The 19,317-nt window shown below is 35.4% G+C and overlaps 1 protein-coding gene across 1 annotated transcript in view; it reads left to right on the top strand.

The window, feature by feature from the left end:
- Positions 1-19,317, top strand: part of AGMO (alkylglycerol monooxygenase) — a 182,965-nt gene that overhangs the window by 81,838 nt on the left and 81,810 nt on the right. The window contains exons 6-10 of the mRNA XM_054384821.1: positions 13,117-13,183; positions 14,956-15,021; positions 15,131-15,210; positions 16,396-16,530; positions 17,028-17,144. Of these exons, the coding sequence (XP_054240796.1) occupies positions 13,117-13,183; positions 14,956-15,021; positions 15,131-15,210; positions 16,396-16,530; positions 17,028-17,144 (465 nt within the window). The remainder of the gene's footprint in view (positions 1-13,116; positions 13,184-14,955; positions 15,022-15,130; positions 15,211-16,395; positions 16,531-17,027; positions 17,145-19,317) is intronic.

Here is a 19,317-nt window from a genome sequence, read left to right as displayed (position 1 = left end):
GCCATACCTAAAGAGTTAGCCTGCAGCAGTGTCCTGCAAATGTACTAGCAGTTGATTTATTGTGTAAGAAAAATCTTTGTCTGACTTCTTTAAGGAGAAACATCTGTTCATTTTTATTCTTTTTTTTTGTCTGAATATATATTGCTACATTTATAACAAGCAATGAGGCCAGTTGGTCCCAATTAAATTAAAATAAAAACAAAAACAAACCCACCCAAACTATGAGGAATCAAAGCTTTTTCCTATTTTAATGCTGTATTTTCCTGACTTGACGGATTATTAAGCATTTTTGGCAGATACTGAATTGATTTCATTTCTCAGATAAATATTTTAAGGGAAATATTCAGAACCTGGTGCTTCTTAAAAATCATATAGAATTGCAAGTGAAGTCAGATATTGTTTCCTTCCTAGTGCAAGTAATTCTCAGGTGAAAAATGTTCTTTGATTATCTGATGACTATTCGTTTATGACTGCACCAATTTACTTGTGGTTTGTGAGAGCATAGATCATATTCTTTTACATACATATGTAGCTAGTAGCCCACTGTAATTAGTAAGTCATTTCCCACACTTATCAGGTAGTTGAACAGCCTTCTTCCATCTCCTTTGCATTGCAGTCAAGGTGTTTAAAGGTATTTCATGTTATATCTCAGTAGCATATTTCTCACTTACCTCCAGTGGGCTGCCAGCTAATTATCTCTACAACACGTATTCCTTTGATTACTCTGTCTCTACAGATGCATTTTTCCTTATGTAGTTTCATTATGTGATCTATAGGACAATTAATTTTGGAAACAGTTTTATTTTCTTTACCTGCTATTTTAGGTGATTGTGTTGCTAAATTACAGTTTTAATTTTCTCTTTTATGTGTCTTTCCTATAAAAAAATAAAAATACTTTAAAAAAAAAGAAAGAAAGAAAAGAAAAAACCCTACAAAACTACTTGGAGTGACCCAATAGCAAATTTCTGTTGTTGAAATTTCACTTCTCTTGGGCACACTTCTAAAATCATTGATAGACATCTGACACTCTGCAATACCGTCCAAGCAGGAAAGGCATACAATAAGATATCAAATACTTGGCCAGAACTGGACTAAGCTCAAGCAATATACAATGTTTTAAACAAATTTGAAGAAGTAACAAGGCTGGTAAGGGGTTTGGAGGGCATGTCATACGAGGAGCAGCTGAGGCAGATGGGATTGTTTAAGAAGAGAATGCTAAGGGGAGATATTACTGCTCTTTGCAGCTACTTGAAAGGAGGTTGTAGTGGGGCTGGTGTTGGTCTCTTCTCCCAAGTAACTAGCAGTAGAATGAGAGGAAATGTGTTTAAGTTGCACCAGGGGAGGTTTAGATTGGACATTAGGAAAAATTTCTGTTCTGAGAGAGTGGTGAGGTGTTGGAACAGGCTGCCCAGGGAGGTGGTGGGGTTGCCATCCCTGGAGGTGTTCAAGAAGAGTGTAGATGTGTCACTTCAGGATATGGTTTAGTGGTCATGGTAGTTGTGTTATGGTTGGACTCTATGATCTTAAAGCTCTTTTCCAACCTTAATGATTCTGTGATTCTGTGAAATTATACCAGTTCAATGCCCTAAATTATATGGTAGCAAAGTTTCTTTGACCATGCCTTAAGTTCCCCCAACTGGATTTTCTGTTTTTTCATGCTAAGAAAATCCAGTTTGGGGAACCTAAGACATGGTCAAAGAAATAATGCATCATCTAGATTTTCCTTTCTTCTTTGGCTGAGAGGTTTCTAACGTTCTGCTTTGTAGCAGTAATACAATGAATCTCAGCACTGGTGCTACAGTGTGTGTTTAAAGTTTCCAAAGTGAATTTCAGAGACTTATGAATTACCTATGTCCCTCTAAAGCGCTAAATCCTTCATAGGGCTTAAAAGGAATTTCCATAGCATATGTGCAATGTGCCAAGTTTAGGCACTAGTCTAAACAAGAACGAATTTCAGTCTCAATGAAAAGATAAGCACTCTTTATTATTAAATTATGGTGCCAGTAGAAAAACAATGGATCTTTTGTACTGATCCGATTGATCCAATCATAGATCTATGTTTACAAGGGGAGTTATTCTTAACGTTGATATTATTGATTTTGTAGCACATCTGAAATCAGCTGCAATATGTTGAAGTCTGGCTTTAAGGTCAAAAACTATGTCAAAATGGAAATAGGGTTACATCATGTATTAGCAGATTTCCTGCTCTCAAGAGCCTAACAGAAAAGAGAAGGGAAATAGTAGCAGCTATCACAGGCACACAGATTTACATTAGCCAATACTTTTGATGAAATTGATGTGATGCTTCACCATTATACTGGGTTTGGGGTTTTTTTTTGCAACAACTATTACAATTTAGCCATTTAAATCTATGCCTGAATCGATTTTTTTTTTTTTAATATAAAGGTCCTTTTCCTGAATTTTAACAGTACTCATTATCTTACACCAATTACAGTAAAATGAAAATCTTTTCTGTAAGTCTGTTTCCAGCAGCTTCCCAATACTGAGGTTTTGGGATGCAGACCTTAGATGATGTTGAAAACAACATCCTGTCTCAGTGACTGCTGCCAACTCTCTGAGAGCTGAGATTCATCATGCTGCAGCATCATGGGAGCCCATGATGGGTGCTGTTACAAGGTGGCAGCATGCATCATTATAGTCTGGTAGAGATACGGTTCCTTACTCCTATTCTGCCAGTACAAAATGTAGTAGTTTGTATCTAAAATGCAGGAGAATTAGATAAGAAGTGTTAAGATTTCTATTACTTTTAGTCGGTATCAATGGATCCCTAGGCAAGGTTTGGCCTGATATTGACTAGTTGAGTATGTTTGAAAACTGTAGCTTTGCAACTTTTGCTTGTACGTCTTTCTGCTTCAGAAAAAGACGATCTACTAAGATATAAGAAAAAAAATATCTCTTAACAGCCATTTTTTTCCTTTCGTAGCACTGAAAATCATAGTAGCGCACAATTTGTTGTTTCATAAAAGGAAAATATGTGTGATGTTTCAGTAATAGCAAAGAATGAAAGTATATGGAAGTGTCCAAGGGGAATGAATTAAACTGAATTCAGTAATTACAAGAGAATGATCATGCTATGCTGAAACTTTCTTTTCTGTATTGTGTCCTAGAGCAAAAGTTTATAGCCAAAATATGATTCCTGATACTTTCCTGTACTTTAATTCTGAATGTATCCAGTGTTGTTTCAGACAATGCTAAGAGAAGTTTCTTGTGTTATAACTTTGACCTTCTTCAGTATTTGTTACATTAGTTTTTGTCCATCTTTCCAACCAGCACAGCAGACATATGGTCTATTTTGTCTTGTGTCTCATGTATCCCTGTGAAGGCTGTACCTGCTTGTTCTATCCCAGTTAGACTCTTATTTCCTCCATACTTGGTATGCATTAGCTTGTGGCCTTTTATATGAAATGGTACAGCATTTTAAACACTGTAAGTCCTATATAAATATTATTCTATTGAATTATTTTGGTGCTAGAGATTTCTTATTATTATAAAATCAGAACAGGCTATTGATACAGGAAAGGTATTTCTGTAATTAATAAAGTTGGGTGTGCTACAGTGGAAACACAACTTAAGTGACTAAAGTTATACATTTGCATTTAACTGTATTTTCTCATTACAAGAATTCTTGCTGACTGAAGTCTCCCCTTTTTTTTTCACTCTGCTTCTGTGAATTGTGTACATGACAGTGTGATATCAGAAATTTTCCAAAGATTTCCTAAAATGTCTCTGAGTAGCACTAAGGTACTGAAATAAATTCAATAGTTTAGTTAAATGAAAAATAAGGGGGGAAAATGCACCAGCAAACAAAAGCCCCACAACCCCAAGGCAACCAAAGAAAACATTTTTCTGTAATGGTGTATTAAGATGGGACCTCAATAAATCAGGAGAAAATAATTTTTGGTCCTATCCAGTACTATTTAGGTCAATGGAATGAGTCAGTAGGTCTGCTCTTAAATGGTCTGGGAGAAATGTTTCTGTAACTAGACTATTCTCACCTAGATCATAAGGAGAGTTTAAAAAAAAAGGTCAAAAAGCACTAAAAATCTAATTTTTCAGAAGCCACAGAATGTTTCAGGACAGTTACTGGCTGACAGAAATACTCCATTTCAGTTTATTTTCACAGGTGATTCGGAAGGTCTATGGCTCGTATTAAACTATATCCTTCCGTTATGCATTTATTACAGCCAATAAGTTAGGTGTGTTTATAACCTGATAGACACCTGTGAAAAACAGAAATTAGTTTCTGTTGGTTTAGCTGTAATTTTTATTAGATGTCAAATTGTATTTGGAAAGTATCAGCTGAATCAATCCCTGATGGTGGTAATTTCAGGAGCAGATTATTCCTTGCCTGTTTGATCTTTGACATGCATTAGTTTGTGTTTAATTTTCTAATTTAAGGGAAGACTGTAATCTGCCCTTTACCATACTCGTGGAATTAGGTTTCTTAAGGCATCTCTTTTTGCCTTATTGAAGTGTTTCTACCTCATCAAACTCTGGGAGAAAAAAAAATGGTGTGCCACTACTATTAGCTGGGAGTAACAGGTAAGGAATGGGAAAAATTTTGGCAACACCTCATGCAGGCTAGAAAAAGAGACATGAAAGTGCTACAGATACAAGCCAACATACATTTGCTTTTGTCAGAAAATGTCAGTTCAGTAAAATTGAAACTTTCTGTGGAAGTATATGTATTTGTAAAAAAATATTTTGCACCTTATGTTCAGTGTATACTGTGTAAGTTTCTGTCTATGACTTCAGCTTTGACTTCTGCTCTGCTTTTTTAATGAAAAACTTTGAGATGGAAATTGTGGAGGCTTCAGAATTTCATGAAAAGGAATTCACTTTGTGGCAGGAAGCCATGCATAGCCCATCTGGGCATGCTGAGTACAGGTGAGCTGTGGTGGCCCAATCCTGAAGTCCTTACATTAATCAGTTCTTACCTAAAAAGATGGCCAGATTCAGAAAAAATATCGTTTATGTTTTCTTTATTTTTTTCAAAATATGAGCACAAGGAATAATGATGCAATTAAAGGAAATTGGAGAACCAACTAAAATTAAGAAAAATAGGTAAAAATGTATATATTTATTTTAAGATTTAAGATGTGCTTACCATATGAATAGTGAACACATCGGTCCTAGTCAGGTTGCAAGGGATCAAAAACTTACCATTCGTGAGGCTTTTGCCAAAAGTCCTCAAAAAGATGAGTGTAATTAGAGATGATTATGATGATGTTAAAGGCTGTGTCTGACAGCTCTCAGTGATGCAGATGATTTAAATGCGGTTCCTAGAAACAGGCCACATTGTCTGATAGCCTACTGGCTTGCAGGAACTGAATTTTTCTTACTGTTACAAAGGTCCAAAAAGTTATTCTAAATCAAATGGGAAATGAATTAATCACCAATTTGCATAAAGAACACTATTTTGGTTTCCAAAAGAAAGTTCTGGTGCCATTCTTGATAGCTGATGCTTTTGTCATTCAGAAGTGCATTGTTCACCTGCCATAAACACTCAGCTCAAGCATTTCCTGCTGAGAGAAGGAGAACAAATAATAATTACTAGGGACACAGAAATACTTTAATGCAGACAGTGCCTTTCTAGGTCCAGATAAGATATATATACAATATAGACCAAAAAAATCAAACGTGATTCCAAGAAACAGAGATCTCACTGCTTCAATCCAGCCCATCTGCCAAAATGGTGTTAGATTTTCTGACTAACCTTCACGATGAAAGTCTTGTCATCATCTCAGTTGCCAGGGCATAGAGAAGAGCAAGCTAACAATGCTACCACTAAGCAGAAATACTAGAAATAGCTACAAAACGTTTTTCAGGTTTCAGTACCTGCATGAGGGAAGAAAAGTGTTATTTTTGTATATATGTAAAGCATTTAACTCTTTGGGTTTCTTGATTAGCCTTTTTTTGTTTGTTTTGTCGTTTTGTTTTGTTTGTTGGTTGGTTTCTTTTTGTTTGTGTCAAGTAAAAAGAATAACAAAAGAGAGAGAATGTGAAGTGTTCATAATAGAGTATGCTGGTTCTATTTTGCTCTGCATAGGCTGCACTTGAACACAGTTTAATCAGAAAAAAACAGTAGAATGAGGCTTGGAGTTCCTTCCTTGGCACTTAGGGCCTCAGTGATGATTAGGAGTGCTGACTTCACACCTTAGTAGCCCCAGGATGAGCCTCCTATATTTAAATCAAAGTACTCCTTGGCACTTTTAGGCATCAGAGTCTATCCAGAAGTTCCTTGACATAGTGAGTTAAGTATTACAGGCTTACTCTCTTTCAAATGAACTGTGGAATAGAGAGGGGCTCAAAAACTGTGTAAATAATTTAAGTGAAATGTCTAGCACCACCCAGTAGCTCTGAACTCAATATGCAGCACAGCAGCCATGATCTTGTTCATTCAGAAAGCAGCTGCTCCGTAATAATTGGCTTATACTGGTGATTTGCATTTGATGGACAACAGTCTGGCCAAGAAAACCTTACTTTCCCCTGTTGAAACTGGGTCACTGGTGAGGCCATGAATGAAAAATCTATGGGACAAGAACATAAACAGGAACTTCACTTTTTCATTCTAATAATTAAGTCCTTAAGTTTGAATATTAGCTTCTTGTCCTTGCACCAAAGACTCTTCTTGCAATACAGAGACAGCTGTGAAATGTTTACTTCAGCAGCAGAGGGCTGCAGAAGCCCTAAAACTGAAAATCTGACTTGAAGAGTTTTATTTAGGCCACTTGTGTCTATTATATCTCTGCACATTTCAATACATTCTGCATCCTGCAAAACAATCTAAACAACTCATTTCCCAGATAAAGTTAGTCAGAAAGAAAGGATATTACATTAGTGTGAAATAAGTTACAGATACTGCTCTGCTCTCTGTCAAAAAACAAACAAACAAACCAACCAAAACAAACCCAAACAAAGTTTTCATCTGAACATGGTACATGCAAGACTCTGGAGTTTTTCTCATGGCTTGTATTCTTTGAGAATCTCTGTGAATTAGCTATGGCAAAGACAACAGAAAGTTTGAAAGATATTTACTTGTTAAAACCAAAAAGGTATGCTGCCGGCTATATTTTGATCTATTTAAAGAGGAAGATGAAAACCTACACTTGGCTATATTTTAATTTATTTCATAACTGGCGTGCTGACTTATTACTTTCTGAGGTATTTTTCCCTGCAATTTGCTAGTGTGTATATGTCAAACTGCTGAAAAATACTGAAATCGTACAGCAATTTTTCTCCTGGAGTTTGTTTAAAATGCTTAGCTTGATGTATGACTGTGAAACAGTGACTTTTTCCATGCTCTGCTATTTGTAATCCTGCAATTAAGACAACCAGTTGATGTAGGATTTCTCTCATTTTTGGTGGACAAACTGATTGAAACTTTCCCTCTATGTGGTCATCTTTTCCAACAGGGCTTAACTGGACCTTTGGAAAAAAAAATTGCATCCACTTAGTGAAGGTGTTAACTGAAATATAAAATACCAATTTCATTCATACCTTATCTCCTGGTTGAGGTGTAAAACAATGGAAAATGACAACAGCCTTCCTTCAAGATAAATTATTATAAACACATTACTTAAGTCTGTGTGTTTATTATATAAATATGCCTAAACTGGAGTATCCATTAAAACTAGGCTTTCACCTCCAATTCCTACAATCCAGATTTATCAGAAATTCACCCCCTGTGAAACTCTTTTGTGATCCCAACAGGCCTGATTCCTCTCGCTTGTTTTATTTCTAAACTATAAATATTGTTTTTTCACTGCTCAGTGTGGAAATTTGGCTACATCCATTTTACATGCTTACTGGAGTAGAAAACTGCCTAATCGGATAGGAAAACAGTTGGTGGTGTATAAATCAGGGTTTGCCAGGGATTTCAAAGTGTGAAACTGGCAGATGAGGACATATCCTAGGAGTTCTGCCTTTCCCCAGCTTCCCTGTAGAGATTTCATATGGCAAACCCGATCACCAGGGCCATCTGTATAAATACATGGGTGTGCTGTCCTGAATTAACACAGCAGCTCTACTGGGGAATATAATTAAGGTCTTATTTTTTGATTTCCCCAGCATACTGTCTGAAATATAGATTTGTATACCAGAAATAAAAATCTTAGCTTGATTTTGATGAGGAAATCAATAGTGCAATGTGGTTTACTACCAACAGGTCTTAACAGAATCCTGAAATTAAATTCAGAGTGTTCGTTAGTGATGCTCCAGGGATGAATTTACCCTCTCCTGTCCTGCAGGATAATATATTGATATTGAAAGTAATGCTGTGCTGCAAACAGCTTTTCTTAGAGAAAAAAAATCCCAAAACAAACCAACAAAAAAAAAAAAAACCCAAAACCCAACAACCCAGAGATTTTACATACAAATGGTTTTACTGTAACATTGCCTGCTCTATTCAATCGACATTCCTTCCAAACATTCATGTTGAAACAGAGTTAAGTAAAGATTCATGTTGTAGTGGTGACAGGAGGAGTTGTTACACAAGATGTAAAGTTTCCCTTGGATTTCATGTCACGATTTTTTCTCATTATTTAAACAAGAACTGCATTGAAGTGGTGCAGGTACCAGGCAATAAAGATTTCCCTTGGTGCTGACAAACTCTGAGACCGCGAACAGAGGTGCTTACATGCCACAAGAGATATTGCATAATGTTCTTTTCCTTTAGGCTAGGGATTGCTGTCACAAAGGAAACATCTTTATAGAAGAACTACTATTACACACAAAAAACCCATTTAGTTCTCCTTGTATATGAAGATTTTACTTCCAACATGGTTTATTCAGTAATGCATGGAAAGCATTTCTAAGCATGCAGCTGTTAGCCTGCCTGATCTTGGAATTGCTTAAATTACTGCCAGTAGTTCTGCTTTATTATTTAGCAATATTCAAGTACAATGAAGGGAATATGTTTTTTGTGGGTTTTATTTGGTTTTGTTTGTTTGTTTTTTAATTTAAGTGTTTTAAATGTTTTGTGGAGAGATCTGACAAAGCTTTTGTAAGTGGTACGCATCAGATACCTGTCTGATTGGTAGGTAGTTTATCAAATACATTTGTAAACATTTTGGCAGGTGAAAAATTATTTTTGTGGATATGAGATGTTAAAAAAAAAGCAAACAGGAAAAGAATTTTGCTGGAATGCTGCAGTTCATCTGTGGGTCACTGGCATGGGAGCTGAGACCCATGTGATGTGTTAAGTGAGAGAGGAACAACTGGATGTAGGAATTGATTTAGAACAGTAGGTGTCTATATCAGGGAATCAAACCCAAGCTTAAACTCTTGGTCAACATACAGATAAAATCATTGCTGGACAACAATTGAGTATTTAACCGTTTAGGGGATTGGTAGGTATTTTTCTGCATTCCTAAAATCACCGCACGATGCTGATATAAAATCAAGAATATTTTATATTCACAAGCAGAATCTTTTGCCTTCCAATAGTATGAAATAAGGTTTCAGGTACAGTCAATGAGAATATTGAATAATGATATTTCCACAGTTTTTTTATTTTATTTTAAAATTGTTTTCCCATAAAAAGGTCTGAAAAAAAATTCTCTACTGCATACAAAAATCATAGTAGCAGATTTTTCTTTTATTTTATATGGAAATCCTTATAGAAGCCACAGAACCTGAGCTGTTCTCCACATTTATTTTGTTAATTTTAAAAGCTGTTATTTTTTTTCCTGAAATATGAACATTGTGAAAGATTTTATTCTAAAAGAAAAAAAACATTTTGAATCCAAAGCTGTTATAAGATGGAAATGTTTTGCTGCCTTGAATGACAGAGATCTAGTGGCATATATGTTTTGGTGTCTCGTTGGATCTGGAACATAAGCCTGAATACTACTACCATGAGCACTTTACAAGGTCCTTTCCAATTGCCATTCTCCAAGGAAAATGTCTAGACACAATGAAAGCACAGAATCAAAGGCAGACTGACAGCTGAAAGGTAGATGAGTAGGTGGGGTTCTGTAGCTGCTTTTCTCCCCTCTATTGCACGTTAAAGTCTTTCGAATTTGGGATGTTGTTACACCACATTCAGTTTGTTATGAGTCAATTCCTACAAAATGACAATCAAAATCTTGCCTGGTAAAAATCATCTTGCTGGTTTAGCTTTGACAATTTACTTTGGTGAAAGAGCTTGTAGGAGATTTGTGCTTGGTAAGATGGCAGAATATAGACAAATATTCAACAAAATTCAACAAAATAATTATGTTCTTTACCATGTAATGCTGCAGGAGCCTTCAAAATTCCACCTTCAAGAGGTGGTGTATTTCTGTTTGTTGGAGTGATATATGGATATAAAGTATAAATTTATTTATAAATTTTTGACATCAAATGTTTTCCACTGACGTTTTTTTTTTCTGTTTTAGAAATGTGCTGAATATGTAGAAATAAACTTACTGATAGCAAAGGAAGTGTCTAGAAATAATACTTTGTACCATATAAAATATCTGATGAAAAAGTATTTTTAATGTGTTTCAGCCAAAGCGTTGATTTATGGATTGCTAATTTCAGCATGCTGAGTTTTCACTTGGTGAGGCACAGAGTTCTGTATCACCTCTGAGCTTAAAAGTCATAGGGTTATAATTGTTATCTCAGATGATATTTCCATCTGCTTGTGGCTAGTGTGTCTTTGCAGTGGAGGTAACCTTGGCTGAATAATGAATTGAAGTCGTCTCAGGCATCAATCACTAATGATGTTGTAGAGAAGATGTTTCAGTAGGTTTGTAAATGTCATCACCCATGGAAAGACTGTTTTAGAGGGTGGGAGAGGTTTCATTTTCCAAAGAAAATACTTTCTTTAAGATTAGTCTAAGTATTTATTTAAAACTTTGCTTAAGTTCCTGGGGTCCTTAGGGAGCTCCAGGACACAAAGTTCTATTTTAGCATACTGATGCGTTATATGGACTTTTAAAAGGATGAATTTCATTTTAAAATATTTTGGGAACATTTTATTATGATCCACCTGTAAGCTAAACCTGAAGACTGCTGTTCCATAGTGATTCCCTTCTCTTCCAGCACAGATTTGGTTTATTAAAAAAAAAAAAAAAAGTTAAAATATTGTGAAATTTTGAGCTAAAAATATATTCAATCAAATTGAGTCATTTAGGTGTGGTCTAATAGATAAATCACTGCTCTCTCAGGTACTGTGCTGCAGTTCAGTCCAAGATGTTTAGATTAAATTAATTTAGATTAAATTAATTTAGTGTGCACATCTCACAGTTTAAAACAGTGAGATTTTCTGCTTGAGAAAGGCAGGAAATGGAGCTAGAGTGAATGATGAATTGTTTCTCACCTTTAGGTGGTCTTTTCAAGCTTGAACTTACTTTGAGGGAGAACTGAGAAGTACAAATGGTCTTATTTATGTTGTCCTTGGCTTCCAAGTTAAACAAAACAAAACAAAACAAACTTGTCCCAGTATTCTGTTTTTCAAGTCAAGCGTGCACAGAATTCCAAGACATGCTTGAAATGTTACAGTCCTCTCTATCTGAAGAATCTGATCATTTCTATACTCCTTTAATTACAAAAATGTTCTATTTAACCTATTTAATATAATTTAATAGAAGTTCTCTTAGCTGTTATTAAAGGCAAAAAAAGAACAACATATAATTATTAATTTTATTGTCATAATTTTCTGATTCGTAAACATGTAAATACATCTGAAGAATGTCCTGTGTCTGCTTCTGAGTCTAGATGTGTTTTCACTTGCATGAGTGTAAATTAAATAGAAATGGAACTGGCATATTTTAGGATGCTGTTCCATCAACCTTGAATGAATAAAAATCCCTGTCTGTCTAGTTATCTAGATGAATAGGCTTGCTCTCATGAGTGATGACTGTCTACCTCCCTGCTTAATGTATTGTCTGCCAATATTATTTCTGCTACATTACAAATCACCCATTTCTGCAATATAAGTACCAAATTTACTAATTAAATTCTGTAAAAGACAAAGTAACAGGTTATGGGTTTTGTTTCTTAAGGTCCTGGAGTTTTTCTTAGCATTGTATCTATAGCTGCTCTTTTTAATTGCAAGACATTATGGTCATAACCAGAAATGGTGAATAGATACCATTTTAGGATGCATTTTAGGTTATATTTTGAACAGAAATCCTTTTTTTATCATTCAGTGATTGCATCTGTTTGTGACTGATGGTAGTATGTTTGGGATTAAGCAATGGTTGCTGTGTTTGGGTATCCACATACTTCTGACCTAAGCCAAAGCACAAAACGTGAATTTAATGCTGTGTTTCCTCTGTCTCTGTAATACAGGAAAGTACCTGATTTAGCATAAACCCTGCCCATACAAACTTAATTCCTCAGCATTTTCTGACAAGTCTTGACTCAATTTATGGCAGTCAACACTTTCTGTCACTTTTGGTCTGGTACTAAAATGATCCAGACTAGGTTTTCTGTGCTGTTGAACCATTGCCTTAGATTGCAGCTCTGGTATGAATTTTTTGCTGGTCTACTTTCTTCTCACGCCTCTTACCCACATTGGGAATTTGTGACTGTATGTTGGATCAGATCCAGGAACTTATCCACTTAAACTGATTTAGAAAAACAAAACAAAATTAGTTTTAACTTGCATCAGTTCTCTAATCAAGTTTGATGTGTTATTCCATTTGTGCCAGGCTAAAAGAAAGGTTCTAACAGAAGGAACAAGTAGTCAAAGATACTAAAGGACGAAGGAGGTTTCTGGGTCTGTCCCAGCCATTTGCTGATGTCAAATGTTCACATAAGGATGTTAAGAGTTATGTGGAATGCCAAGCAGTGCCAATGGATATAGGTACAATATGTGAATAAAATGATTTATGTAATCATGAGCTGATAATAAGAAAAAAATGTGCTAATGCATTAGAGACATCTAATTTTTAAATTGCATTTTAATAAATTTTACTTTTTCCACTGAAATTCTTGTAACGGTAATATGATGAAATGGTTCAGGTTTAAAAAAAAAAAAGAGGCATTCTTGACTTTTCATGCAATTCTGCTTAAGATAAATATCCTTTTAATGCCTATTGTTGCACTCCTTTTTCTTGATTTTATACAGGATTTTCAAATTCATTGAAACATTACTTTTTAAAGGTTATCACCAACCTTGGGCCTCTGGAGTGGATTCTTAATACTCCCAGTCATCACAGAGTTCATCATGGTAAAGTGAAAGTGTAACCTCATGTTCCTCAGTGTATTTTTTTTTTTCCTCGTGGCTGCTATTTGTATAGTAATAACAGCAAAGTACTAAAATTCTACTGTAAAAATAGTTTTACAGAAAATTTAAAACAAAAATTCTTGTTCAGTTAGAAATTTTACAGTATTATATAAAAAACCTTTTCAATAACAAATTTAATTCTTTAACATTTGCATTTAAGGTTGATAACTGAGCAGAAATTAAGTCTGAATAACGTGAGATAATTTCAATACCTTGGGCAAAACTATTCTGTATTTAAGAGTAGGAAGAGTGATAGACAAATCTCATCCTTCCTTGACCATTAAAACATCATCAACTTGTCAATCACTAGCAGATGCTTTTGCACTCAAATTCAAGCACTGAATATGTGAAAATGCATGGTTAGCTTTTAGAAGAACTGATTAATTTTGTAGTGGAATTTGGTTTCAGCTGTCTGGATTATTGAAAAGTCTCTCTTCACACAAGTGCACAGTAATTGACTCTTCATCAATAGTCAGATGCATTCAGGACCGTATGACATATGTAAACTGGATTAATAACTCCACTGCATTCTAAAAAATGTCAGGAACATATCTGTGGACTAGAAGTTGATTTCTTAGACACCCTTGGCTCATTAAATGTGCAGAGATAACTAAAAAGATAATAGAGGAAAGGAAGAACAAAAGTTTAAAAAGACACCAATGCCCTGTCTACAGAGGATGTTATTAGTATTTATCCATATGTAAAGCGTTTATGGCACTGTGTAGACTTTTTTAAATGGCTGTGGTGCTGTAAGTGTCTAACCCTTAAAATTTGCACAAGTACTGATAATCCTGGTGGGAGATACTCTTGCTCTTATTTGTTCTGCTGTAAATCTAAACTAATCCTCTGATCCCAACTGGAGTTAAGTAGAATCACTCCAGAGCTGATCGAGTATTGTAGACTTGCTCCAATCTCCACAAACACGGGGATATGTAAGCAATGTTTCTTTGCTCATACTTTTGAGTTTATATACAAATAGCCCTAGAAAACAGTTGAAGGATCAGTTTTTTCACATCAGAGTTAATACAGCATGGAAAATAGAGACACCTAAAAGCTATTAATGAGAAGCTGGGGAGGGGACTTTTTAGGATATCAGGTAGTGACAGGACTAGGGGGAATTGAATAATGCTGTAAGTGGGGAGATTCAGACTGGACATGAGGAAGTTCTTCACCATGAGAGTGGTGAGACCCTGGAATGGGTTGTTCAGGGAGGTGGTTGGGGCCCCATCCCTGGAGGTGTTTAAGGCCAGGCTGGATGAGGCTCTGGCCAGCCTGATCTAGTGTGAGGTGTCCCTGCCCATGGCAAGGGGGTTGGAATTAGATGATCCTTGTGGTCCCTTCCAACCCTAACTGATTCTGTGATTGCACATGAATGTTTTTAACATGTATTTTCTCATATATAAACTGGTGAAATGTTTTTTGTGTTTGCTTTTTAACTTGTCTTTATAAATATATTTTAAACTGCGTTTATTCACCAGATGAATCTTGCTTCGCAGAAATTCTGTCTATGACACAATTTTTGTTTTATTTGTATGAGTAAAAAGAGAGCAATAAGCCTAGTAAGTAAAAAGAAATTTTATAGACATATAAGCAGTAGTAGATTAGCTACCTTTAAAAATTGTTATTGGATTATAAATTGATGCTACTGATTGCCATTCACGGTTCAGTGCAGTTATAAATGCAATTACTGAGCTCATAAATTATTTTTATTATAGGTAGAAATCCTTACTGTATTGACAAAAATTTTGGTGGCACACTAATCATCTGGGACAGGATATTTGGTAAGTAAAAAGAAAAGTTGCTCCATCTCATATTTAGTATGATAAAAATATGTATACATTTGAATTTGATGCTTGTTCTTTTTTTTTTTTTTTTGTCTTCTTTCATCAGGAACATTTGAGGCAGAAGATGCAAAAGTTGTGTATGGCTTAACACATCCAGTAAATTCATTTGATCCCATCATGCTCCAGGTGCTATTGTTTGTATCACCAACTCTGGTAGTCACCAGGCACTCACGTTCAAAAGAAACTCTTCTCTTAGTCACAGTTGAGGCCATCCTTGCATTTCTGCACAGTCAGTTATAATGGCTACATTTTCTTCAGTATTTCATTACAAAACAGTTATTTCTGCTCACTGAGCATATGCAGAACTTGTAGTCATCATAAAAATACAGTACAGTAAAATTAACAACTAATTACAATGGAGAGATAAGAAGACCTTGAACTGAATTGTCCATTTCGACATATGCAAAGCAATGTGCTGCAAAACAGAGACTGTATATATATATAATCTGCTGTTTGTCTTCTCTAAATATTGCTATTTCAAAATCTCATGATGTAACTAATATCTTTATGATTTTTATCTCTTCTGTGTATTTGCTATTCAGAGTACTCCAGAATGATTTGTTTTGGCAGCATTATATAGCAGCCATCAACAAACCCACCAGAACAGGCTGAATATAGATTTATATACTTTTTAGTAAAAAAAAACCCAAACCAACAAAACAAACAAAAACACCCAACAAACAAACAACTGACAGGAAAATAAAATAGAAGGCAAGGCACTTATGTGGTGTTTCTAGGATTTATTGCTCCAGGTTTCACTGAAGCTGGATAACAATTCTCTGTGAAAACCTCAGGGACTGAGGAGTATTGAAGTCCCCATTTGCTTTTCCTGAGTGCTCATCCAAGAAGGCATCTCAAAGCATGAGAAATACTACCTGCAGGGGTGTCTGGGCTGAAAGCTGGAAGGATAGCCACAGCCTGTACAGTTATATCCAGTTCAGTCAGATGCTAAGTGATTTAGTTATTGACTATATGTCATGACAAGATCTCAGTAACAAAATGTAGTTTAAAACTACTATAAATGTAGTGGTACAATATACCATTAAATACTGTGGATTGATTACAGGACAGCTAAATGGGCAAAAGTCTTTCTAGTCCTCACTATAAACCAAGGGCTTGATATGGCTCTTGCCTATTTCAGCCAGGTTTTCTCAATTTCTGACTATCTTCAACTATTCCAAATTTATTCTCTTTACAGACTTTGAAAAATCATTGACCTGAGATCTAAAAATGAATAGAATACAATGTTTTATTAAATTTTATTTTGCTAACAATGAAAAATTACCTGCCTTTTTTTTTTTTTTTTTTAAGTTACGTCCCTTGGCTCATATTTGGAACACGTTTTGGGCCACACCTGGATTCTGCAATAAGCTTTCTGTCATATTCAAAGGGCCCGGCTGGGGACCAGGCAAACCTAGACTTGGCCTTCCTGAGGAAATCCCAGAGGTAAATAGAACATGCACAGGCTTTCAGTCTTGTGTAATTTACTTGGACCTCTTAATGATGTTGGATCAATGTTAAAAACTCTACACATGCTATTTTAAATTAGCAAATTATCAGTCATAAAGCATAGGGGAAGATGAAATGGGAACAGAAACTGAAGGAAATGAATGCTTTTGCTGTGCTTTTTTATTATTATTTGAAGGAAAAAAAGTTTTTTATTTATCTTTTCATTATTAATTTCCTAAAGAGATTTCCAAAATTGTTCTATGGAGTACGAGAGTTTCTCTTTTTCTGTTAGCTGTGAACATACATAGAGAGAGAGAGAGTGAGTTAAACTCTATCTTATTCTAGGTAGTGCATAAGCTTGATAGTGGATTATCTTTGTGGATTTCTAAATGGCCCCTAATCATTTTTTCTGTTTGTAAGTTTAAGGAATACTAAGGAACAACAGGCTGAAGCAGGTCACTGTTTAAGACTATTATCTGTTTTCCTTCATAAAGGTCACTGGAAAAGAAGTCCTCTTCAATCCAACTGTACCAGGTTATCTTAATTGCTATGCAGTTGTACATTTTGCTGTAATATTGGATTTATATACTGAACTTCTTGGTGCAGTGAGTGTAAGTAATTCCTGTTTTTATGAATTAACATCTTATGCTAGCATTAATATGACATACAACATGCTTAAATAATAAAGCATTGAGTCAGCTCTACAGCCTGACTCATATTTTATTTAAACGCTTATAAGTAGAATCTGTAAAAATAATTAGCATAAATGGCTAAATATATATTGATTATATCATGGGTTATATTGATTATTAAACAGTTTTAATAACCATAGTAATCACATATGAATATGCTTAAGCTAAGCAATTAAAGAATAATGAATGTTCCATAGAAGACCTATGAGTCTGCTTCAGTTTTTAGGATCTCAGGAAAAACATATCTTAGACTTGAAACTATGAAGGTTTTAAGATGTCAAGGTTGGTCATATTGTTAGCTACTAATAATGGACAAGCTTTAGAAGGAATATTGCAAAGGTCTCGCAGCACTTGCAGATGGAAAGCTTGGCATCAGCATGAGTTGGGCTGGGTGAAAACAGAGCCAAGTCAAATCTTCTTCCAGTCTCAAACATACAACAGCATTGATACAAATACTGCTAGGAGAGATATGTATTGACCACCTCGTGTTTGGGGTCCCTGATAGCACAATGTGGTTCCTACATGGATAGCTAGAGGTCTATGAGGGTAAAGTAGGAGGCCATCTCTGTCTACAAGAAGCAAGATAGTAATTGCTTCCATGGCTTCACATCCTTCCTGCCTTCTTTTCATTTTTTTTCCTTGAAAAAAATCTTTCTATTTTACTAAAGCTAAAATAGTCTAGTTATGAAGCACCATTTTAATACACATAATATTCACATAAATCACTGTGCCCTGATGCTTTTGCTCATGACAACATATCTGAATCCATCCAAGAGGCAGATTTCTAGAAATTACTCTTTTGCATATCTGACCATGACCATCCATGAAGGAGTCCAGAGGATTGCAAAGGCACTTCAAAGCTCTCAGAAATCTTATCCACATGTTGACATTTTGGTCTTCTGACTCAGACTTTCCTTTTGTGTCCCAGGGCAAGAAGGGCAGGAAAAGGGACTGTACCTGAAATAATTTCTTAGGATACAAAGCAGCAGACTTACAGCAACTCTGTCAGCTCTGCATATACTAGCTGTTACAACCCTTTTTTTCCCTCCCCATTTTTTGCTAGATGTATTGAGTAGCACATCAGACCAGTAGAATGATGCAATTTTTGAGAGAACTTTAGAGTATTTTATGTAGCATTCCTGAATTATAAAAGCTACCTCAAGCATACTCTTCTGGTTAATATTAAGTTATCCTGCACATTGTGTTCACCTCTATAAAGGGTCACTCTACAATTGCAGGGAATTTGAAGATTACTAAGCTATCTGAGGCTAAGTAATTTCTGAGGACAGGAAATTGAGCAAAGGTAAGGAGAAATACCTACAGTGTATGCAAGATATGCATGATAGCAAATGTTCTTATATTGAGAAAAGCCTCTGCAAGATTTTTTTAATTTTAATTTATTCAGGTAGGGATCAAACACTGGAGGTTTTGTTTGGTTGGGGTTTCTTTTTGTTTTTTTTTACTTTGCTGCTGTTGCTTTTAACAGCTAGAAGTCTGTTGATTATTTTTTTTCCTGTTTTATTCATTCTCTTTTTGCCTTTTTCTGGTTATGGAAGGAAAAATGGGTCCAAATTATTTTCTCTGCTGATAACTGCAGCTGCTTAAGAATAAGGGAAGTTGAAAAATGCATCCAAACCCCAAATGATCATTAAATTCTTGCAGTTATGAAGGAAACATCCCAAAGATCCACCACTTACGAACTTATTGTTGATAAACAACTAGAAAATTCTCTGCACTAAACCGCAGGGTAATAAGATGGTAAGGATAAAAAGGGAAGCACAGGGGACTAGAAGCACCTCATCTCAGGACATAAACCTGCAGCGTGGGTGTAGAAAGTGCTGGTCCCAAGGCAAAGTTCCAACATTGCTCCGCAGTACGGTGGAGAAGCTGTCATGAGAAGGAAGTTTGCATATGAATAACTTTCCTTGGCAAAATTCTTTCTTCAATATCAGTTTTCCACTACACTGAGTTATGAAATGTCTATGGATACAACTGGAACTTTCTGTCTGGCTATGAATTATATCATAACTGTGGCATAGCTCCATAAATGGAGAAAGCTAACTGTTTTCCTCATTTTTAGGTATAAGTTCCA

This window comes from Indicator indicator, chromosome 11, assembly GCF_027791375.1.
Source record: "Indicator indicator isolate 239-I01 chromosome 11, UM_Iind_1.1, whole genome shotgun sequence".
Taxonomy (NCBI): Eukaryota; Metazoa; Chordata; class Aves; order Piciformes; family Indicatoridae; genus Indicator; species Indicator indicator.
This window is presented reverse-complemented; position numbering and strand designations above follow the sequence as displayed.